The sequence below is a fragment of the Taudactylus pleione genome, unplaced genomic scaffold (assembly GCF_031769625.1).
Source record: "Taudactylus pleione unplaced genomic scaffold, aTauple2 ptg000027l, whole genome shotgun sequence".
Classification (NCBI taxonomy): domain Eukaryota; kingdom Metazoa; phylum Chordata; class Amphibia; order Anura; family Myobatrachidae; genus Taudactylus; species Taudactylus pleione.
The window spans coordinates 2,576,864-2,604,097 of NW_028284429.1; the positions used below are offsets into that span (position 1 = coordinate 2,576,864).

The window sequence follows — 27,234 nt, forward strand, 5'->3', positions numbered from 1 at the left end:
CAAGCTTCCCGAGAAGTGTTTCTACAAATGTGTTATACAGTGGAACATAGATAGCAGAAATATCTCCCAGGAGGCCGAATTGTGTAACATTGAATGGGAGACTCAATTGGTTGGAACCTCGCGCACTATTATAATGCGGGTTATCAGAGGTGCCAGCAAGGTTTTCCTTCACATAATTGCCTCAATGTGCGCCTCCACACATCCGGGAGGCTCAGACATAACCTTGTATGTACCTGACTCTCACCCTTAGATTGACTCTATCGTTCCCTACATTGACACTAGGATTCCTTCTTCTTTTTTTCAATGCTCCTCACAGTGAATCTCAGAGGAGGTACCATCACGGTCATCTCTAATACGTACATACAAACACGCAATCATATATAGTTAATAGGGGTTGGGTATGGGATCCCGGCGGTCGGGTTGCCGCCGGTCAGAATGCCGACAGCAGCATCCCGACAGTCAGAATCCCAACACTAGAAGGTTCCTAACACTAGCCCTTACCCCTCCTTCCCCGGTGCCTAGACCTAACCTCCCCCTCCCTGCACCCTAAACCTCCTCCCCCCTAGTGCCTAACCCCCGATACTTTCCCTCGGGATGCTGGCGGTGGGAATACTGGAGCCGGGATCCTGACACTGTCGGGATTCCGGCAACGGAATTTAGACCGTCAGCATCCAGCACACCGGGATGCTGACTACATCCCGTAAAGAGATACGGTCATTATATAAATAGAATGTCCCTTAGTTTAATATATACAATATGCACTTTTTAGTTCTATTTTGGACATCTGAGAAATGGCTGTAATTAAACATTTCTATTAAACCTTTCAGGAAACGAGCTGTGAGGAGAGAGGACTATGAGAAAATGTTTCACACACTGACAGCGGATAACAACAAAGGCTTCATCCATGAGTATGAAGTATGTACGGAACCAAGAGTAACAAAGATAAACATACCACTTCATTTTATGTACATTTTATTAAGCTTTCATAACCAAATGCTATATTCAGGTTTGGATTCCTGTTAGAAATGGTGCCCTACCAAAGACCTACCCTTGCATTGTGCTCCCACCCTTACTACTTACCTCAGTAGGTGGGAGATGGGCAGGGCTGCAGAGAGCATCCATGGGCCCTGGTACTGAGAGGGGGTGTGGCCAATCCGAGGAAGCGAGACAAGGCCACGGCCCCTCTTAAGCAATGTGAAAACTGTCTATGGGGGGGATGTAGTCTGGAACCCAACGGTCTATATGCCGACCGCCGGCTTCCAGACTGTTTTATCCCGACTAGGGACGAATGACAGGCATCTAAATGTAGATGCCTGTAATTTGCCCGACGTCGGGAGACCGGCGCCCAGCATCCAGATCGAGCGGATGCCGGGCGCCGCAGCGGACAGCCGCGGGGTTTAGGGATCCCGGTGGGGACTTAGGGTTAGGCACCCCCCCCAGGAGGTTAGGGTTAGGCTAGGGGGAGGGAGGGTTAGGCACCCCCTGGGGGAGGTTAGAGTTTGGCACCCCCCCGGGGGACTTGGGTTTAGGCAGCGGGGAATGGGGGGTTAGGGTTAGGCACCCCTAAGGAGGGTTAGGGGGGTTAGGTTAGTAAATACTTACCTTTAGGACGATCGGGATTTCCTCCTTTGTCGGGCAGCCGCTGTCGGGAATTGAACCACCGGCCATGCGCCCGGCGGTAATACATATTACACCCCTATGAGGTCACTCCTATTAGGTGCGAATTGCGACTTTGTTTCTTGAAACTCGCAAATTTCGCAGTGAAGCGCGCTCTCAAGAATTCTCCAATCCAATTAAAAATGCCTATTCACACTACTCGCAGCGGAGGGGTGCGAATTGACTGCCAAATGAGATTTGAGAGAAATGCATAAAAATGTGGGAAGCCCATCCTGGACCCCCAAAATGCATCATTTCGTTAGCAAGATCATATAGAAGGCTGTTTGTGGCCATTAGGAAGGTACTGTAGGTTTTTAAATGGTGTCAAATGGCTGATTTGTGGGGGGTTTTTTTAAATGCAAGAAAATGATAAAAAAAACAAGTTCTTTTTGTTTAATCTCAAACGAATTAAACGAAAAATGCAAAAAAAAATAAATAGGAAACAGAGTGATTTTGGGGTACTTTGGGGTACCTTGAAAAATGTAAAAAAAAATGATAAAAACAATTTTTCAACTAAAAATTTTTTTGTAATTAAATTTGGGGTGCCTAAACTAAAGAAAAAAGTTGATTTTGGGGTAAATTGAGGACAATTTTTTTTAACCCAAAAAAATTACATGTAATTGTGAATGAAACTTCCAGTTGCCCAATTAGTCATCAGGGAGGGTGTCCAAGGGGTTCAGCACAGTGTCCTGACTTTTTAACCTTAAAATAGCGATTTTCCTTTTCATCTCTAACCCTCAGGGAGGTGCGAGTGGAAAGTTGTGAATTCAGTCTGACTGATTCAGTGGATTACAAAAGGAATTCGCTATGCGAATTCTAAGTGAAAATTGCAACTTGCAATTCGCACCTAATAGGGCACTGGCGGCCGCACAGAAAGGCTGGGAGGAGAGTACGTGAGGGTGGGGGGCATGTGCGCTCAGAAGGAACTCTCTCCCAACAGATCACACAGCCTCACCCACAGCAGCCGGCACCTATGGGGAGAGACTTCCTCTTGAGTGTACATGCCCTCCGCCCTCCTCGTCACTATACACAGAGCGCTGATTATTGCACAGGGGAAAAATGTCCCTCTTTGCAGCTGACCTGCGTCCCTGTTGGGCCCCTCTCACAAGCCCGGGCCCGTGTAATTTATTCCTGTCCCCCCTCTTGACACCCATGGAGGTGGGGGCTGCAATCTCTCTGTTCCGGAGAATAAAAGTGTGGCGCTGGGCTGTGACATCACACTCCCATCATATAGGTGACAGGGAGAAGCCCCTGCCAGCAGATTCACACAAAGGAATCTTCTGGCTGCTAATTCTTGATGTCTTGATGTCAGTGTGGGGGCATTCTAAACACTGGATGAGTTATGTTCTGTCACTTATTCAGTGTTATAAGCACCAACCATTGGCACCCTAAGCATCTGCCTAACTCCACCTAATGCTATCCCTGGCTGTATAACAACACCTATAATCGTCCTATAACAGTGCTCACATGACATTATTATCAATTTAGTCTCTAAACATACATATATATATTTATTAGTCAAATGTTCAATTAGTATAGATTCTGTATTTAGGAAGTTACATAATGTGGCCTTAATGACTTATTTTCTGACTCAGAGTCTGCAGGATGTCGGCATTTCACAGTCGTCCTCCTTAGCTCTGCATCCAGCTAACGCAGAAAAGAACCAAATAGGCGGCATCTTTCCATGTAAGTGAATGATACTCCCAATGCACAGTCATTTACTGGGACACTAGGGAACAGCTGCAGCTACATTTACTGGGACACACGGGAACAGCTGCAGCTACATTTACTGGGACACTAGAGAACAGCTGCAGCTACATTTACTGGGACACTAGGGAACAGCTGCAGCTACATTTACTGGGACACTAGGGAACAGCTGCAGCTACATTTACTGGGACACACGGGAATAGCTGCAGCTACATTTACTGGGACACTAGGGAACAGCTGCAGCTACATTTACTGGGACACTAGGGTACAGCTGCAGCTACATTTACTGGAACACTAGGGAACAGCTGCAGCTACATTTACTGGGACACTAGGGAATAGCTGCAGCTACATTTTCTGGGATAGAAGGTAACAGCTGCAGCTACATTTTCTGGGATAGAAGGTAACAGCTGCAGCTACATTTACTGGGACACTAGGAAACAGCTGCAGCTACATTTACTGGGACACACAGTATGAGCTGCAGCTACATTTACTGGGACACTAGGAAACAGCTGCAGCTACATTTACTGGGACACACGGTATGAGCTGCAGCTACATTTACTGGGACACTAGGGAACAGCTGCAGCTACATTTACTGGGACACTAGGGAACAGCTGCAGCTACATTTATTGGGACACTAAGGAACAGCTGCAGCTACATTTACTGGGACACTAGGGAATAGCTGCAGCTACATTTATTGGGACACTAGGGAACAGCTGCAGCTACATTTACTGGGACACTAGGGAACAGCTGCAGCTACATTTACTGGGACACTAGGGAACAGCTGCAGCTACATTTACTGGGACACTAGGGAACAGCTGCAGCTACATTTACTGGGAAACTAGGGAACAGCTGCAGCTACATTTACTGGGACACTAGGGAACAGCTGCAGCTACATTTACTGGAACACTAGGGAACAGCTGCAGCTACATTTACTGGGACACTAGAGAATAGCTGCAGCTACATTTACTGGGACACTAGGGAACAGCTGCAGCTACATTTACTGGGACACTAGGGAACAGCTGCAGCTACATTTACTGGGACACACGGGAACAGCTGCAGCTACATTTACTGGGACACTAGAGAATAGCTGCAGCTACATTTACTGGGACACTAGGGAACAGCTGCAGCTACATTTACTGGGACACTAGGGAACAGCTGCAGCTACATTTACTGGGACACTAGGGAACAGCTGCAGCTACATTTACTGGGAAACTAGGGAACAGCTGCAGCTACATTTACTGGGACACTAGGGTACAGCTGCAGCTACATTTACTGGGACACTAGGGAACAGCTGCAGCTACATTTACTGGGACACTAAGGAACAGCTGCAGCTACATTTACTGGGACACTAGGGAATAGCTGCAGCTACATTTATTGGGACACTAGGGAACAGCTGCAGCTACATTTACTGAGACACTAGGGAACAGCTGCAGCTACATTTACTGGGACACTAGGGAACAGCTGCAGCTACATTTACTGGGACACTAGGGAACAGCTGCAGCTACATTTATTGGGACACTAGGGAACAGCTGCAGCTACATTTACTGAGACACTAGGGAACAGCTGCAGCTACATTTACTGGGACACTAGGGAACAGCTGCAGCTACATTTACTGGGACACTAGGGAACAGCTGCAGCTACATTTACTGGGACACTAGGGAACAGCTGCAGCTACATTTACTGGGACACACGGGAACAGCTGCAGCTACATTTACTGGGACACTAGAGAATAGCTGCAGCTACATTTACTGGGACACTAGGGAACAGCTGCAGCTACATTTACTGGGACACTAGGGAACAGCTGCAGCTACATTTACTGGGACACTAGGGAACAGCTGCAGCTACATTTACTGGGACACTAGGGAACAGCTGCAGCTACATTTACTGGGACACTAGGGAATAGCTGCAGCTACATTTTCTGGGATAGAAGGTAACAGCTGCAGCTACATTTTCTGGGATAGAAGGTAACAGCTGCAGCTACATTTACTGGGACACTAGGAAACAGCTGCAGCTACATTTACTGGGACACACGGTATGAGCTGCAGCTACATTTACTGGGACACTAGGAAACAGCTGCAGCTACATTTACTGGGACACACGGTATGAGCTGCAGCTACATTTACTGGGACACTAGGGAACAGCTGCAGCTACATTTACTGGGACACTAAGGAACAGCTGCAGCTACATTTACTGGGACACTAGGGAATAGCTGCAGCTACATTTATTGGGACACTAGGGAACAGCTGCAGCTACATTTACTGAGACACTAGGGAACAGCTGCAGCTACATTTACTGGGACACTAGGGAACAGCTGCAGCTACATTTACTGGGACACTAGGGAACAGCTGCAGCTACATTTATTGGGACACTAGGGAACAGCTGCAGCTACATTTACTGAGACACTAGGGAACAGCTGCAGCTACATTTACTGGGACACTAGGGAACAGCTGCAGCTACATTTACTGGGACACTAGGGAACAGCTGCAGCTACATTTACTGGGACACTAGGGAACAGCTGCAGCTACATTTACTGGGACATTAGGGAACAGCTGCAGCTACATTTACTGGGACACTAGAGAATAGCTGCAGCTACATTTACTGGGACACTAGGGAACAGCTGCAGCTACATTTACTGGGACACACGGTATGAGCTGCAGCTACATTTACTGGGACACTAGGGAACAGCTGCAGCTACATTTACTGGGACACTAAGGAACAGCTGCAGCTACATTTACTGGGACACTAGGGAATAGCTGCAGCTACATTTACGGGGACATTAGGGAACAGCTGCAGCTACATTTACTGGGACACTAGGGAATAGCTGAAGCTACATTTTCTGGGATAGAAGGTAACAGCTGCAGCTACATTTACTGGGACACTAAGGAACAGCTGCAGCTACATTTACTGGGACACTAGGGAATAGCTGCAGCTACATTTACGGGGACATTAGGGAACAGCTGCAGCTACATTTACGGGGACACTAGGGAATAGCTGAAGCTACATTTTCTGGGATAGAAGGTAACAGCTGCAGCTACATTTACTGGGACACTAGGGAGTAGCTGCAGCTACATTACTGGGACACTAGGGAACACCTGCAGCTACATTTACTGGGACACTAGGGAATAGCTGCAGCTACATTTTCTGGGCACACAGTATGAGCTGCAGCTACATTTACTGGGACACTAGGGAACAGCTGCAGCTACATTTAAGGGGACACTAGAGAATAGCTGCAGCTACATTTACTGGGACACTAGGGAACAGCTGCAGCTACATTTACTGGAACACTAAGGAACAGCTGCAGCTACATTTACTGGGACACTAGGGAGTAGCTGCAGCTACATTACTGGGACACTAGGGAACACCTGCAGCTACATTTACTGGGACACTAGGGAATAGCTGCAGCTACATTTACTGGGCACACAGTATGAGCTGCAGCTACATTTACTGGGACACTAGGGAACAGCTGCAGCTACATTTACGGGGACACTAGAGAATAGCTGCAGCTACATTTACTGGGACACTAAGGAACAGCTGCAGCTACATTTACTGGGACACTAGGGAACAGCTGCAGCTACATTTACTGGGACACTAGGGAACAGCTGCAGCTACATTTACTGGGACACTAGGGTACAGCTGCAGCTACATTTACTGGAACACTAGGGAACAGCTGCAGCTACATTTACTGGGACACTAGGCAATAGCTGCAGCTACATTTTCTGGGATAGAAGGTAACAGCTGCAGCTACATTTTCTGGGATAGAAGGTAACAGCTGCAGCTACATTTACTGGGACACTAGGAAACAGCTGCAGCTACATTTACTGGGACACACGGTATGAGCTGCAGCTACATTTACTGGGACACTAGGAAACAGCTGCAGCTACATTTACTGGGACACTAGGAAACAGCTGCAGCTACATTTACTGGGACACACGGTATGAGCTGCAGCTACATTTACTGGGACACTAGGGAACAGCTGCAGCTACATTTACTGGGACACTAAGGAACAGCTGCAGCTACATTTACTGGGACACTAGGGAATAGCTGCAGCTACACTTACTGGGACACTAAGGAACAGCTGCAGCTACATTTACTGGGACACTAGGGAACAGCTGCAGCTACATTTACTGGGACACTAAGGAACAGCTGCAGCTACATTTACTGGGACACTAGGGAACAGCTGCAGCTACATTTACTGGGACACTAGGGAACAGCTGCAGCTACATTTACTGGGACACTAGGGAACAGCTGCAGCTACATTTATTGGGACACTAGGGAACAGCTGCAGCTACATTTACTGAGACACTAGGGAACAGCTGCAGCTACATTTACTGGGACACTAGGGAACATCTGCAGCTACATTTACTGGGACACTAGGGAACAGCTGCAGCTACATTTACTGGGACAATAGGGAACAGCTGCAGCTACATTTACTGGGACACTAGGGAACAGCTGCAGCTACATTTATTGGGACACTAGGGAACAGATGCAGCTACATTTACTGAGACACTAGGGAACAGCTGCAGCTACATTTACTGGGACACTAGGGAATAGCTGCAGCTACATTTACTGGAACACTAGGGAACAGCTGCAGCTACATTTACTGGGACATTAGGGAACAGCTGCAGCTACATTTACTGGGACACTAGAGAACAGCTGCAGCTACATTTACTGGGACACTAGGGAACAGCTGCAGCTACATTTACTGGGACACACGGTATGAGCTGCAGCTACATTTACTGGGACACTAGGGAACAGCTGCAGCTACATTTACTGGGACACTAAGGAACAGCTGCAGCTACATTTACTGGGATACTAGGGAATAGCTGCAGCTACATTTACGGGGACATTAGGGAACAGCTGCAGCTACATTTACTGGGACACTAGGGAATAGCTGAAGCTACATTTTCTGGGATAGAAGGTAACAGCTGCAGCTACATTTACTGGGACACTAAGGAACAGCTGCAGCTACATTTACTGGGACACTAGGGAATAGCTGCAGCTACATTTACGGGGACATTAGGGAACAGCTGCAGCTACATTTACGGGGACACTAGGGAATAGCTGAAGCTACATTTTCTGGGATAGAAGGTAACAGCTGCAGCTACATTTACTGGGACACTAGGGAGTAGCTGCAGCTACATTACTGGGACACTAGGGAACACCTGCAGCTACATTTACTGGGACACTAGGGAATAGCTGCAGCTACATTTATTGGGCACACAGTATGAGCTGCAGCTACATTTACGGGGACACTAGGGAATAGCTGAAGCTACACTTACTGGGACACTAAGGAACAGCTGCAGCTACTTTTACTGGGACACTAGGGAACAGCTGCAGCTACATTTACTGGGACACTAAGGAACAGCTGCAGCTACATTTACTGGGACACTAGGGAACAGCTGCAGCTACATTTACTGGGACACTAGGGAATAGCTGCAGCTACATTTACTGGAACACTAGGGAACAGCTGCAGCTACATTTACTGGGACATTAGGGAACAGCTGCAGCTACATTTACTGGGACACTAGAGAACAGCTGCAGCTACATTTACTGGGACACTAGGGAACAGCTGCAGCTACATTTACTGGGACACACGGTATGAGCTGCAGCTACATTTACTGGGACACTAGGGAACAGCTGCAGCTACATTTACTGGGACACTAAGGAACAGCTGCAGCTACATTTACTGGGACACTAGGGAATAGCTGCAGCTACATTTACGGGGACATTAGGGAACAGCTGCTGCTACATTTACTGGGACACTAGGGAATAGCTGAAGCTACATTTTCTGGGATAGAAGGTAACAGCTGCAGCTACATTTACTGGGACACTAAGGAACAGCTGCAGCTACATTTACTGGGACACTAGGGAATAGCTGCAGCTACATTTACGGGGACATTAGGGAACAGCTGCAGCTACATTTACGGGGACACTAGGGAATAGCTGAAGCTACATTTTCTGGGATAGAAGGTAACAGCTGCAGCTACATTTACTGGGACACTAGGGAGTAGCTGCAGCTACATTACTGGGACACTAGGGAACACCTGCAGCTACATTTACTGGGACACTAGGGAATAGCTGCAGCTACATTTATTGGGCACACAGTATGAGCTGCAGCTACATTTACGGGGACACTAGGGAATAGCTGAAGCTACATTTTCTGGGATAGAAGGTAACAGCTGCAGCTACATTTACTGGGACACTAGGGAGTAGCTGCAGCTACATTACTGGGACACTAGGGAACACCTGCAGCTACATTTACTGGGACACTAGGGAATAGCTGCAGCTACATTTACTGGGCACACAGTATGAGCTGCAGCTACATTTACTGGGACACTAGGGAACAGCTGCAGCTACATTTACGGGGACACTAGAGAATAGCTGCAGCTACATTTACTGGGACACTAGGGAACAGCTGCAGCTACATTTATTGGGACACTAAGGAACAGCTGCAGCTACATTTACTGGGACACTAGGGAGTAGCTGCAGCTACATTACTGGGACACTAGGGAACACCTGCAGCTACATTTACTGGGACACTAGGGAATAGCTGCAGCTACATTTACTGGGCATACAGTATGAGCTGCAGCTACATTTACTGGGACACTAGGGAACAGCTGCAGCTACATTTACGGGGACACTAGAGAATAGCTGCAGCTACATTTACTGGGACACTAGGGAACAGCTGCAGCTACATTTACTGGGACACTAAGGAACAGCTGCAGCTACATTTAGTGGGACACTAGGGAACAGCTGCAGCTACATTTACTGGGACACTAGGGAACATCTGCAGCTACATTTACTGGGACACTAGGGTACAGCTGCAGCTACATTTACTGGAACACTAGGGAACAGCTGCAGCAACATTTACTGGGACACTAGGGAACAGCTGCAGCTACATTTACTGGGACACTAGAGAATAGCTGCAGCTACATTTACTGGGACACTAGGGAACAGCTGCAGCTACATTTACTGAGACACTAAGGAACAGCTGCAGCTACATTTACTGGGACACTAGGGAACAGCTGCAGCTACATTTACTGGGACACTAGGGAACAGCTGCAGCTACATTTACTGGGACACTAGGGTACAGCTGCAGCTACATTTACTGGAACACTAGGGAACAGCTGCAGCTACATTTACTGGGACACTAGGCAATAGCTGCAGCTACATTTTCTGGGATAGAAGGTAACAGCTGCAGCTACATTTTCTGGGAGAGAAGGTAACAGCTGCAGCTACATTTACTGGGACACTAGGAAACAGCTGCAGCTACATTTACTGGGACACACGGTATGAGCTGCAGCTACATTTACTGGGACACTAGGAAACAGCTGCAGCTACATTTACTGGGACACACGGTATGAGCTGCAGCTACATTTACTGGGACACTAGGGAACAGCTGCAGCTACATTTACTGGGACACTAAGGAACAGCTGCAGCTACATTTACTGGGACACTATGGAATAGCTGCAGCTACATTTATTGGGATACTAGGGAACAGCTGCAGCTACATTTACTGAGACACTAGGGAACAGCTGCAGCTACATTTACTGGGACACTAGGGAACAGCTGCAGCTACATTTACTGGGACACTAGGGAACAGCTGCAGCTACATTTATTGGGACACTAGGGAACAGCTGCAGCTACATTTACTGAGACACTAGGGAACAGCTGCAGCTACATTTACTGGGACAATAGGGAACAGCTGCAGCTACATTTACTGGGACACTAGGGAACAGCTGCAGCTACATTTACTGGGACACTAGGGAACAGCTGCAGCTACATTTACTGGGACACTAGGGAACAGCTGCAGCTACATTTACTGGGACATTAGGGAACAGCTGCAGCTACATTTACTGGGACACTATAGAATAGCTGCAGCTACATTTACTGGGACACTAGGGAACAGCTGCAGCTACATTTACTGGGACACACGGTATGAGCTGCAGCTACATTTACTGGGACACTAGGGAACAGCTGCAGCTACATTTACTGGGACACTATGGAACAGCTGCAGCTACATTTACTGGGACACTAGGGAATAGCTGCAGCTACATTTACGGGGACATTAGGGAACAGCTGCAGCTACATTTACTGGGACACTAGGGAATAGCTGAAGCTACATTTTCTGGGATAGAAGGTAACAGCTGCAGCTACATTTACTGGGACACTAAGGAACAGCTGCAGCTACATTTACTGGGACACTAGGGAATAGCTGCAGCTACATTTACGGGGACATTAGGGAACAGCTGCAGCTACATTTACGGGGACACTAGGGAATAGCTGAAGCTACATTTTCTGGGATAGAAGGTAACAGCTGCAGCTACATTTACTGGGACACTAGGGAGTAGCTGCAGCTACATTACTGGGACACTAGGGAACACCTGCAGCTACATTTACTGGGACACTAGGGAATAGCTGCAGCTACATTTACTGGGCACACAGTATGAGCTGCAGATACATTTTCTGGGACACTAGGGAACAGCTGCAGCTACATTTACGGGGACACTAGAAAACAGCTGCAGCTACATTTACTGGGACACTAGGGAACAGCTGCAGCTACATTTATTGGGACACTAGGGAACAGCTGCAGCTACATTTCCTGGGATACTAGGCAATAGCTGCAGCTACATTTTCTGGGATAGAAGGTAACAGCTGCAGCTACATTTACTTGCGACACTAGAGAATAGCTGCAGCTACATTTACTGGGACACACGGTATGAGCTGCAGCTACATTTACTGGGACACTAGGGAACAGCTGCAGCTACGTTTACTGGGACACATGTTATGAGCTGCAGCTACATTTACTGGGACACTCGGGAATAGCTGCAGCTACATTTACTGGGACATTAGGGAATAGCTGCAGCTACATTTACTGGGACACACAGTATGAGCTGCAGCTACATTTACTAGTACACTAGGGAACAGCTGAAGCTACATTTACTGGGACACTAGGGAACAGCTGCAGCTACATTTACTGGGACACTAGGGAACAGCTGCAGATATATTTACTGGGACACACGGTATGAGCTGCAGCTACATTTACTGGGACACTAGGGAACAGCTGCAGCTACATTTACTGAGACAATAGGGAACAGCTGCAGCTACATTTACTGGGATACTAGGGAATAGCTGCAGCTACATTACTGGGACACTAGGGAACAGCTGCAGCTACATTTACTGGGACACTAGGGAATAGCTCCAGCTACATTTACTGGGCACACGGTATGAGCTGCAGCTACATTTACTGGGACACCAGGGAACAGCTGCAGCTACATTTACTGGGACACTAAGGAACAGCTGCAGCTACATTTACTGGGACACTAGGGAACAGCTGCAGCTACATTTACTGGGACACTAAGGAACAGCTGCAGCTACATTTACTGGGACACTAGGGTATAGCTGCAGCGACATTTACTGGGACACACGGTATGAGCTGCAGCTACATTTACTGGGACACCAGGGAACAGCTGCAGCTACATTTACTGGGACACTAAGGAACAGCTGCAGCTACATTTACTGGGACACTAGGGAACAGCTGCAGCTACATTTACTGGGACACTAGGGAACAGCTGCAGCTACATTTACTGGGACACTAGGGAACAGCTGCAGCTGCAGTTACTGGGACACTAGGGAACAGCTGCAGCTACATTTACTGGCACACTAGGCAACAACTGCAGCAACATTTACTGGGACATTAGGAAACAGCTGCAGCTACATTTACTGGGATACTAGGCAATAGCTGCAGCTACATTTAATTAAATAATATGTACAGGTAAGATACACGCGGCTTTGTATGTATAGGCTATTAGTGACATTCGTGATTACATACCTAATGGTTCCTGGAGTCAGATTTGTGCTGTTATGCTGCATTTTTCAGGGGAAGTGCACTTTCATGTACACCAGCTCCTGCAGTTATGCAAGTCTTACCATATGGCTGTCTGCTCGACTTGTTAATGCATTATTATCTATGCTATGCTGTTCCTTTTAATAATCACTATTGTTCCATTACATTGTAGATGATAAAACTCGTGTCAGACTGTCAACCTTTCAAAACTCTATCATGGGATACATTAATGCCAGCTACATTCCTGTAAGTACTGTGTATGACCACTGAGGATGAACGATGGAGCTGGCGGGGTGATCGAGGATGGATTATAATAATGAGGAGAGATGATGATATTAACGAGATATAACATCATGGGGCTGTATTAATTTAGCCGCAAAAAGAAGGGATCCGCAAAAAAGTATCGCGAATTTTGATTTTTCGACAGTCGTAAACTTATCTCCGTATTCAATTCCAAATATTTTTCGCATACGCGGAAAGTCATTGCAATATAATACGTGAAAAAGAAACGCCACTTAATAGCAGGAGAAAATTTGTGCATTTTTTTATTTTGGGGTGCAAAGGACAACTGCGGAAAAAAAAAGTGAGGAACACCCCAAAAAAGTACTTTGAATTTGGGGACAAAAAAGTACAAAGTGGGGATACAAACAAAAAAACTAGCAAAATAGACTTTTTGGGGGACTGCAAGTATGGGTGAGGTGTTTTTTTGTTTGCAGGTGCTTGCGTTTTTTAAAACTTTACTTTAGAGACTTTAAAATATGCTAGCATCCACTTTCAATTCCCCCAAATTTAACAGGACTTTCACCAATAAATACTGCTTAATGCTATTCTTCACCACTTGTGCAAAGATGCTAACTAGAAGCAATTGTCACAACTTAAGTACCCCAAATAGCTTTATTAGGGCTATTCATTGACATCTAGATTGATCCCCAATGTTAGTGCATTTTTTTGGGGTGTCAGGCTAATTTCCCCAAATCTGACAGCACTTTTTGCCTGTTTCACATTCGCCGGGACGCGTTTTCGTGTCTTTTGGAATTGAATATGGTGAATAACTGGGGCGCGCACAAAGTTTTCTCGGCCAAAACCAGCGATGTCGGCGAAAAGTATGGAAGGCGAAACTTTTCCGCTGGTGCGAAACTAATTGAAAACGGCTCCAGGATGGGAGTATGGGTAATAATATGATGTGTGAAGATGGATTATAATGAATAAGGAGAGATTATGATAATGAGATATAACAGCATGACTGGGAGTATGGGTAATAATATGATGTGTGAAGATGGATTATAATGAATAAGGAGAGATGATAATGAGATATAACAGCATGGTTGGGAGTATGGGTAATAATATGATATGTGAGGATGGATTATGATATTGAGGAGAGATGATGATAATGAGATATAACAGCATGGTTGGGAGTATGGGTAATAATATGATATGTGAGGATGGATTATAATAATGTGGAGAGATGATGATCATGAGATATAACAGCATGGTTAGGAGTATGGGTAATAATATGATATGAGAGGATGGATTATAATAATGTGGAGAGATGATGATAATGAGATATAACAGCATGGTTGGGTGCATGGGTAATAATATGATGTGTGAGGATGGATTATAATAATGAGGAGAGATGATGATAATGAGATATCACAGCATGGTTGGGAGTATGTGTAATAATATGATATGTGAGGGTGGATTATAATGAGTAGAGATGATGATAATGAGATATAACAGCATGGTTGGGAGTATGTGTAATAATATGATATGTGAGGGTGGATTATAATGAGTAGAGATGATGATAATGAGATATAACAGCATGGATGGGAGTATGGGTAATAATATGATATGTGAGGGTGGATTATAATGAGGAGAGATGATGATAATGAGATATAACAGCATGGATGGGAGTATGGTAATAATATGATGTGTGAGGATGGATTATAATGAGGAGAGATGATGATAATGAGATATAACAGCATGGATGGGAGTATGTGTAATAATATGATATGTGAGGGTGGATTATAATGAGGAGAGATGATGATAATGAGATATAACAGCACGGATGGGAGTATGGTAATAATATGATGTGTGAGGATGGATTATAATGAGGAGAGATGATGATAATGAGATATAACAGCATGGTTGGGAGTATGGGTAATAATATGATGTGTGCGGATGGATTATAATAATGAGGAGAGATGATGATATTGAGATATAACAGCATGGTTGGGAGTATGGTAATAATATGATGTGTGAAGGTGGATTATAATGAGGAGAGATGATGATAATGAGATATAACAGCATGGTTAGGAGTATGGGTAATAATATGATATGTGAGGATGGATTATAATAATGAGGAGAGATGATGATAATGAGATATAACAGCATGATAGGGAGTATGTGTAATAATATGATGTGTGAGGATGGATTATAATAATGAGGAGAGATGATAATGAGATATAACAGCATTTTTGGGAGTATGGGTAATATATGATATGTGAGGATGGATTATAATAATGAGAGATGATGATAATGAGATATAACAGCATGGTTGGGAGTATGTTAATACTATGATGTGTGAGGATGGATTATAATAATGAGGAGAGATGATGATAATGAGATATAACAGCATGTTTGGGAGTATGGGTAATAATATGATATGTGAGGATGGATTATAATGAATGAGGAGAAATGATAATGAGATATAACAGCATGGTTGGGAGTATGGGTAATAATATGATGTGTGAGCATGGATTATAATAATGAGGAGAGATGATGATAATGAGATATAACAGCATGGTTGGGAGTATGGGTAATAATATGATATGTGAAGATGGATTATAATAATGAGAGATGATGATAATGGGATATAACAGCATGGTTGGGAGTATGGGTAATATATGATGTGTGAAGATGGATTATAATGAATAAGGAGAGATGATGATAATGTGATATAACAGCATTGTTGGGAGTATGGGTAATAATATGATGTGTGAAGATGGATTATAATAATGAGAGATGATGATAATGAGATATAACAGCATGGTTGGGAGTATGGGTAATAATATGATGTGTGAGGATGGATTATAATAATGAGGAGAGATGATGATAATGAGATATAACAGCATGGTTGGGAGGAGTATGGGTAATAATATATGTGAGGATGGATTAGAATAATGAGGAGAGATGATGATAATGAGATATAACAGCATGGTTAGGAGTATGGGTAATAATAAGATGTGTGAGGATGGATTATAATGAATGAGGAGAGATGATGATAATGAGATATAACAGCATGGTTGGGAGTATGGGTAATAATATGATATGTGAGGATGGATTATAATAATGAGAGATGATGATAATGGGATATAACAGCATGACTGGGAGTATGGGTAATAATATGATGTGTGAGGATGGATTATAATAATGAGAGATGATGATAATGAGATATAACAGCATGTTTGGGAGTATGGGTAATAATATGATGTGTGAGGATGGATTATAATAATGAGGAGAGATGATGATAATGAGATATAACAGCATGGTTGGGAGCATGGGTAATAATATGATGTGTGAAGATGGATTATAATAATGAGAGATGATGATAATGAGATATAACAGCATGGTTGGGAGTATGGGTAATAATGATACATTGTATGTGAGGATGGATTATAATGAGGAGAGATGATAATGAGATGTAACAGCATGGTTGGGAGGAGTATGGGTAATATGATATTTGAGGATGGATTATAATGAAGAGAGATGATGATAATGAGATATAACAGCATGGTTGGGAGTATGGGTAATAATATGATGTGTGAGGATGGATTATAATGAATGAGGAGAAAATATGATAATGAGATATAACAGCATGGTGGGGAGTATGTGTAATAATATGATATGTGAGGATGGATTATAATAATGAGGAGAGATGATGATAATGAGATATAACAGCATGGTTGGGAGTATGTGTAATAATATGATATGTGAGGGTGGATTATAATGAGTAGAGATGATGATAATGAGATACAACAGCATGGTTGGGAGTATGTGTAATAATATGATATGTGAGGGTGGATTATAATGAGTAGAGATGATGATAATGAGATATAACAGCATGGATGGGAGTATGGGTAATAATATGATATGTGAGGGTGGATTATAATGAGGAGAGATGATGATAATGAGATATTACAGCATGGTTGGGAGTATGGGTAATAATATGATGTGTGCGGATGGATTATAATGAGGAGAGATGATGATATTGAGATATAACAGCATGGTTGGGAGTATGGTAATAATATGATGTGTGAAGATGGATTATAATGAGGAGAGATGATGATAATGAGATATAACAGCATGGTTAGGAGTATGGGTAATAATATGATATGTGAGGATGGATTATAATAATGAGGAGAGATGATGATAATGAGATATAACAGCATGATAGGGAGTATGTGTAATAATATGATGTGTGAGGATGGATTATAATAATGAGGAGAGATGATAATGAAATATAACAGCATTTTTGGGAGTATGGGTAATATATGATATGTGAGGATGGATTATAATAATGAGAGATGATGATAATGAGATATAACAGCATGGTTGGGAGTATGTTAATACTATGATGTGTGAGGATGGATTATAATAATGAGGAGAGATGATGATAATGAGATATAACAGCATGTTTGGGAGTATGGGTAATAATATGATATGTGAGGATGGATTATAATGAATGAGGAGAAATGGTAATGAGATATAACAGCATGGTTGGGAGTATGGGTAATAATATGATGTGTGAGCATGGATTATAATAATGAGGAGAGATGATGATAATGAGATATAACAGCATGGTTGGGAGGAGTATGGGTAATAATATCATATCTGAGGATGGATTAGAATAATGAGGAGAGATGATGATAATGAGATATAACAGCATGGTTGGGAGTATGGGTAATATGATGTGTGAGGATGGATTATAATGAGGAGAGATGATGATAATGAGATATAACAGCATGGTTAGGAGTATGGGTAATAATAAGATGTGTGAGGATGGATTATAATGAATGAGGAGTGATGATGATAATGAGATATAACAGCATGGTTGGGAGTATGGGTAATAATATGATATGTGAGGATGGATTATAATAATGAGAGATGATGATAATGGGATATAACAGCATGGTTGGGAGTATGGGTAATATATGATGTGTGAAGATGGATTATAATGAATAAGGAGAGATGATGATAATGTGATATAACAGCATTGTTGGGAGTATGGGTAATAATATGATGTGTGAAGATGGATTATAATAATGAGAGATGATGATAATGAGATATAACAGCATGGTTGGGAGTATGGGTAATAATATGATGTGTGAGGATGGATTATAATAATGAGGAGAGATGATGATAATGAGATATAACAGCATGGTTGGGAGGAGTATGGGTAATAATATATGTGAGGATGGATTAGAATAATGAGGAGAGATGATGATAATGAGATATAACAGCATGGTTAGGAGTATGGGTAATAACAAGATGTGTGAGGATGGATTATAATGAATGAGGAGAGATGATGATAATGAGATATAACAGCATGGTTGGGAGTATGGGTAATAATATGATATGTGAGGATGGATTATAATAATGAGAGATGATGATAATGGGATATAACAGCATGACTGGGAGTATGGGTAATTATATGATGTGTGAGGATGGATTATAATAATGAGAGATGATGATAATGAGATATAACAGCATGTTTGGGAGTATGGGTAATAATATGATGTGTGAGGATGGATTATAATAATGAGGAGAGATGATGATAATGAGATATAACAGCATGGTTGGGAGTATGGGTAATAATATGATGTGTGAGGATGGATTATAATGAATGAGGAGAGATGATAATGAGATATAACAGCATGGTTGGGAGTATGGGAAATATATGATATGTGAGGATGGATTATAATAATGAGGAGAGATGATGATAATGAGATATAACAGCATGGTTGCGAGTATGGGTAATAGTATGATGTGTGAAGATGGATTATAATGAATAAGGAGAGATGATGATAATGAGATATAACAGCATGGTTGGGAGTATGGGTAATAATATAATGTGTGAAGATGGTTTATAATAATGAGAGATGATGATAATGAGATATAACAGCATGGTTGGGAGTATGGGTAATAATGATACATTGTATGTGAGGATGGATTATAATGAGGAGAGATGATAATGAGATGTAACAGCATGGTTGGGAGGAGTATGGGTAATATGATATTTGAGGATGGATTATAATGAAGAGAGATGATGATAATGAGATATAACAGCATGGTTGGGAGTATGGGTAATAATATGATGTGTGAGGATGGATTATAATGAATGAGGAGAAAATATGATAATGAGATATAACAGCGTGGTGGGGAGTATGTGTAATAATATGATATGTGAGGATGGATTATAATAATGAGGAGAGATGATGATAATGAGATATAACAGCATGGTTGGGAGTATGGGTAATAATATGATATGTGAGGATGGATTATAGTGAAGAGAGATGATGACAATGAGATATAACAGCATGGATGGGAGTATGGGTAATAATACGATTTGTGAGGATGGATTATAATGAAGAGAGATGATGATAATGGGATATAACAGCATGGTTGGGAGGAGTATGGGTAATAATATCATATGTGAGGATGGATTATAATGAGGAGAAATAATGATAATGAGATATAACAGCATGGCTGGGAGTATGGGTAATAATATGATATGTGATGATGGATTATAATGAGGAGAGATGATGATAATGAGATATAACAGCATGGTTAGGAGTATGGGTAATAATAAAATGTGTGAGGATGGATTATAATGAATGAGGAGAGATCATGATAATGAGATATAACAGCATGGCTGGGAGTATGGGTAATAATATGATATGTGATGATGGATTATAATGAGGAGAGATGATGATAATGAGATATAACAGCATGGTTGGGAGTATGGGTAATAATATATGTGAGGATGTATTATAATAATGAGGAGAGATCATGATAATGAGATATAACAGCATGGCTGGGAGTATGGGTAATAATATGATATGTGATGATGGATTATAATGAGGAGAGATGATGATGATAATGAGATATAACAGCATGGTTGGGAGTATGGGTAATAATATATGTGAGGATGTATTATAATAATGAGGAGAGATGATGATAATGAGATATAACAGCATGGTTGGGAGTATGGGTAATAATAATATTATGTGTTAGGATGGAGCATTTATGATGAGCAGAGAGATATATCAGCATGATTGGGAGTATGGGTAATAATATGATATGTGAGGAAGGATTATAATGAATGAGCGGAGATGATGATAATGAGATAAATATAAAAGCATGGCTGGGAGTATGGGTAATAATATCATGTGTGAGGTTGGATTATAATGAATGAGGAGAGATGATAATGAGATATAACAGCATGGTTGGGAGTATGGGTAATATGATATGTGAGGCTAGATTATAATAATGAGGAGAGATGATGATAATGAGATATAACAGCATGGTTGGGAGTATGGGTAATAATATAATGTGTGAAGATGGTTTATAATAATGAGAGATGATGATAATGAGATATAACAGCATGGTTGGGAGTATGGATAAAGATTATAATGATGTGTGAGGTTGGACTATAATGAATGAGGAGAGATGATGATAATGTGATATAACAGCATGGTTGGGAGTATGGGTAATAATATGATGTGTGAGGATGGATTATAATGAAATAGGAGAGATGATGATAATGAGATATAAAAGCATGGTTGGGAGTATGGATAATAATATGATATGTGAGGATGGATTATAATGAATGAGGAAAGATGATGATAATGAGATATAACAGCATGGTTGGGAATATGGGTAATAATATGATATGCGAGGATGGATTATAATAATGAGAGATGATGATAATGAGATATAACAGCATGATTGGGAGTATGGATTAAGATTATAATGATGTGTGAGGATGGATTATAATGAATGAGGAGATGATAATGAGATACAACAGCATGGTTGGGAGTATGGGTAATAATACGATATGTGAGGATGGATTATAATGAAGAGAGATGATGACAATGAGATATAACAGCATGGTTGGGAGTATGGGTAATAATACGATATGTGAGGATGGATTATAATGAAGAGAGATGATGACAATGAGATATAACAGCATGGTTGGGAGTATGGGTAATAATACGATATGTGAGGATGGATTATAATGAAGAGAGATGATGATAATGGTATATAATAGCATGGTTGGGAGGAGTATGGGTAATAATATATGTGAGGATGGATTATAATAATAAGGAGAGATGATGACAATGAGATATAACAGCATGGTTGGGAGTATGGGTAATAATATGTGAGGATGGATTATAATGAATGGGGAGAGATGATGATAATGAGATATAACAGCATGGTTGGGAGTATGGGTAATAATATGATATGTGAGGATGGATTATAATGAATGAGGAGAGATGATGATAATGAGATATAACAGCATGGTTGGGAGTATGGGTAATAATATGATATGTGAGGATGGATTATAATGAATGAGGAGAGATGATGATAATGAGATATAACAGCATGGTTGGGAGTATGGGTAATAATATATGTGAGGATGTATTATAATAATGAGGAGAGATGATGATAATGAGATACAACAGCATGGTTGGGAGTATGGGTAATAATATGATATGTGAGGATGGATTATAATAATGAGGAGAGATGATGATAATGAGATACAACAGCATGGTTGGGAGTATGGGTAATAATATGATATGTGAGGAAGGATTATAATGAATGAGCGGAGATGATGATAATGCGATATATATAACAGCATGGTTGGGAGTATGGGTAATAATATATGTGAGGATGGATTATGAGGAGAGATGATGATAATGAGATATAACAGCATGGTTGGGAGTATGGGTAATAATACGATATGTGAGGATGGATTATAATGAAGAGAGATGATGACAATGAGATATAACAGCATGGTTGGGAGTATGGGTAATAATACGATATGTGAGGATGGATTATAATGAAGAGAGATGATGATAATGGGATATAACAGCATGGTTGGGAGGAGTATGGGTAATAATATATGTGAGGATGGATTATAATGAATGAGGAGATGATAATGAGATACAACAGCATGGTTGGGAGTATGGGTAATAATACGATATGAGAGGATGGATTATAATGAAGAGAGATGATGACAATGAGATATAACAGCATGGTTGGGAGTATGGGTAATAATACGATATGTGAGGATGGATTATAATGAAGAGAGATGATGATAATGGGATATAACAGCATGGTTGGGAGGAGTATGGGTAATAATATATGTGAGGATGGATTATAATAATAAGGAGAGATGATGACAATGAGATATAACAGCATGGTTGGGAGTATGGGTAATAATATGTGTGAGGATGGATTATAATGAATGGGGAGAGATGATGATAATGAGATATAACAGCATGGTTGGGAGTATGGGTAATAATATGATATGTGAGGATGGATTATAATGAATGAGGAGAGATGATGATAATGAGATATAACAGCATGGTTGGGAGTATGGGTAATAATATGATATGTGAGGATGGATTATAATGAATGAGGAGAGATGATGATAATGAGATATAACAGCATGGTTGGGAGTATGGGTAATAATATATGTGAGGATGTATTATAATAATGAGGAGAGATGATGATAATGAGATACAACAGCATGGTTGGGAGTATGGGTAATAATATGATATGTGAGGATGGATTATAATAATGAGGAGAGATGATGATAATGAGATACAACAGCATGGTTGGGAGTATGGGTAATAATATGATATTTGAGGAAGGATTATAATGAATGAGCGGAGATGATGATAATGCGATATATATAACAGCATGGTTGGGAGTATGGGTAATAATATATGTGAGGATGGATTATGAGGAGAGATGATGATAATGAGATATAACAGCATGGTTGGGAGTATGGGTAATAATATATGTGAGGATGGATTATAAATAATGAGAGATGATGATAATGAGATATAACAGCATGGTTGGGAGTATGGGTAATAATATGATATGTGAGGATGGATTATAATGAATGAAGAGAGATGATGATAATGAGATATAACAGCATGGTTGGGAGTATGGGTAATAATATGATGTGTGAGGTTGGATTATAATAATAATGAGTGATGATGATAATGAGATATAACAGCATGGTTGGGAGTATGGGTAATAATATGATGTGTGAGGTTGGATTATAATGAATAAGGAGAGATGATGATAATGAGATATAACAGCATGGTTGGGAGTATGGGTAATAATATATTTGAGGATGGATTATAATAATGAGGAGAGATGATGATAATGAGATATAACAGCATGGTTGTGAGTATGGGTAATAATATATGTGAGGATGGATTATAATAATGAGAGATGATAACGAGATATATATAACAGCATGGTTGGGAGTATGGGTAATAATATGATATGTGAGGATGGATTATAATGAATGAAGAGAGATGATGATAATGAGATATAACAGCATGGTTGGGAGTATGGGTAATAATATGATGTGTGAGGTTGGATTATAATAATAATGAGAGATGATGATAATGAGATATAACAGCATGGTTGGGAGTATGGGTAATAATATGATGTGTGAGGTTGGATTATAATAATAATGAGAGATGATGATAATGAGATATAACAGCATGGTTGGGAGTATGGGTAATAATATGATGTGTGAGGTTGGATTATAATGAATAAGGAGAGATGATGATAATGAGATATAACAGCATGGTTGGGAGTATGGGCAATAATATATGTGAGGATGGATTATAATAATGAGAGATGATAATGAGATATATATAACAGCATGGTTAGGAGTATGGGTAATAATATGATATGCATGGATGGGTTATAATGAATGAGGAGAGATGATGATAATGATAAATTTACTAAGAATCGTATGTGGTCGAGTTTTGCAGTTTTCAAACTCGATTTGACTCGCTGAAACTCGGGTGATTTTACCATACTTGCCAACTCTCCCTAATTGTCAGGGAGAGTCCCTGACATAGTAGCAATCTCCCTGTCTCCCTGAAGAGACTAGTAACCTCCCTGATTGCACATTACCCGCACAATGAAGCTGTTAAATAAAAAAAACACAGAGATACTGTATATACATTCAATTGGGATCATTAGTATAATTTCCCTGCATAGGGTATAAGGCACAATGATCCCTATGGTTACATGCATTATCTGAGAAGTATCAGTGTGTTTTCATGAACAAGTAGATCTTACTGACTGCTTTTGTGCCAGTTTACTTTTGAATGTAAGTCAGTTTTATAACACACCTCTCCATTGTAGCAGTACACACCCACTTTAACGCGCGCTCATTGCTGTTGCTTTCACAATCTCCCTGAAATGCTTTTTCAAAAGTAAGCAAGTATGGATTTTAGGCTTCTAAAACACTCAAATTTACCAAGAAGCGTGTTTTGCTGAGAGTGCGTTTTCCGATGGTGTATATGATCGAGATTTCTCACCCGAGTTTGCAGAGTGTGACCGCAGCCAAATACTCCTGAGCAAGCAGCTTGCACTGTCAGTGAGATATGTGAAGGCTTTTTGTGTTTTAACTGTAAAAAAAGGGTTAAATATAAAAAAAATGTAGGGTTCCCCTAAAAAAAAAAAATCATAACCAGCTGTAGAGTGACAGACACGTGGGTCACAGCCAATCAGCGGCCGCTACATGTAAAGCAACCTCTGATTGGCTGGCGGGCCGTGAGAATTTCAGAAGCGTAGCATCTTCTGAAGCAGCCTTGTGGGCTGGTAAGCCTTGGCTAGTTGTGGCCTGTGGGCCGTAGAACAATATGCGGCCTTCGGGCCGTGAAGCAGGCTTGTGGGCTGGTAAGTCTTGCCTAGTTGTGACCTGTGGGCAGTAGAACAAAATGCGGCCTTTGGGCCATGAAGCAGCCTTGTGGGCTGATAAGCCTTGGCTAGTTGTGTCCTGTGGGCCGTAGTACAAGATGCGGCCTTTGGGCCGTGAAGCAGCCTTGTGGACTGGTAGCCTTGGCTAGTTGTCGCTGATGTGTGGCTTGTGCCATCGGGTTGACACAAGCAGCTGGACACTTGATTGCGCACTCTGGACAGTGGAGTGCGGTCCGTGCTGCCTGGGTGACACAAACGGCAGAGAGTTAGAATGCGGACCGTGCCGCCTGGATGATACAAACGGCAGGTAGTTGGTATGCAGACTGTGCCGCCTGGATGACACAAACGGCAGGAATTAGAAGGCTGACAGGAGAACTGGGTACTCAACTGAAGACAGGAGACTAAGCCAGAACCGGAAACATGTGAAAACGCTATCACCGGCATCAGAGCAGCCTTCGCACCAGAAGAAAATAGCCGCAGGAGCCAATCCAGAACAGACCAAGGATGATGGACAGTTGGTAGGAGTTCAGCGAACTGTCACCCGGGGTTCGCATCGACGGCTTATGACAGTGTGTCTTGTGGTTTTTTAACCATATTTTTACAGCATGGGTACGGGTGCTGGCCGCCTGCTGGCACTTGTAATTCTCCAAGCGCTAAAGAGCAGGCAAGCTGGCCTGGGGTGCTCGGGAGAGTGGGGACCTGAGATCCTCAGCTTGGGCTGACCGGCTTAGGGTGATAATGCTTTGGCGGTGAAAGGGTCCCCTGGCTGTGGCATTGCACCCTGGCTGGATTTGAGCCCAGTGCTGGTTTAAAAATAGGGGGACTTCTACGCAATTCTTTTCCCGCTATTTTTAAAACCAGTACAAGCTCAGCAGCCCAGTGCTGGTTCCTAAAATACAGGGGAACCCTACTTGTTTTTTTCCCCGTATTTGTAGGAACCAGGACTGGCTGAGCAGCCCGAGACTGGTTATGCTTTTTTAGGGGGGACCATACATATATATTTTTTTAAATTAACTTTTTAAACTATCTGTAGACGCAGGAAAATACACAGATCATACTGATCTGTATATTTTACATCAAAACACGCACCTCAGGAGGTGGTCTATTTGTGTAAAGTATATACAGTATGTAAAGTTTTATATCTGGCTTCCCATCCCCTCTCTCCTGGCACCCTGTCTCCTCACCCATGGCACCCTGTCCCCCTCTCCTGGCACCCCGTCCCCCTCTCCTGGCACCCCATCCCTTCACCCCTGGCACCCCATCCTCTCTCTGTCACCCTGACCCCTCTCTTCTGGCACCTGCCCCCCCTAAAATAAGGTAAATACAAATCTCTATCACGTTTTTAATTTTTTATGGTATATTTAGAAATATTAAAAAGCAAAATCTCAAAAATATAAACATAGAAAATAGAAAACACTAAATGTAATGAATGTCAATAAATGAAGATTACGATATATAGAATCCCAAATGATCATTAACAATATATGATGACGGAGAATGGATGATGATAATTCAGAGGGGATTATAATACAGAAAGGTGGGAACAGATAATACATAATAGCATGGATGATCAATGTACTGTAGGATAATGTATAATAACTATATATGATGACTAATGATGGATGATAATTGATGGTGGACTATGGTGATTGATGAAGGAGTCTGGATGAAGATTTTGATGATTAAAAGGTAGTTGATAATTCCAATTATCTATAACATCTAGAGTATATAGTATAAAATATAAGAAATAGCAATGTTATGTTTATGATTAGTATTTACCATTATATATGCTATTCTACAATATTATATTTTACTGTTCTATTTCAGGGGTACAGAACTAAAAAGGAATTTATTGCTGGTCAGAACCCTTTGCCGGGAACAGTGAATGTCTTCTGGTGCATGATCTGGGGGAAACGGATAAACACTATTGCCATGCTGTCCAACTGCCTAGAAAATAGCAAGGTGCAGTAACACACTATACAGTATCATATTCTGTACCAAAA

At 41.9% G+C, this 27,234-nt stretch overlaps 1 protein-coding gene across 1 annotated transcript in view; it reads left to right on the top strand.

Moving 5' to 3' along the window:
* LOC148539145 (receptor-type tyrosine-protein phosphatase eta-like) overlaps positions 1-27,234 on the top strand; it is a 168,045-nt gene that overhangs the window by 112,881 nt on the left and 27,930 nt on the right. The window contains exons 16-19 of the mRNA XM_088451818.1: positions 828-915; positions 3,252-3,342; positions 13,383-13,456; positions 27,059-27,193. Of these exons, the coding sequence (XP_088307944.1) occupies positions 828-915; positions 3,252-3,342; positions 13,383-13,456; positions 27,059-27,193 (388 nt within the window). The remainder of the gene's footprint in view (positions 1-827; positions 916-3,251; positions 3,343-13,382; positions 13,457-27,058; positions 27,194-27,234) is intronic.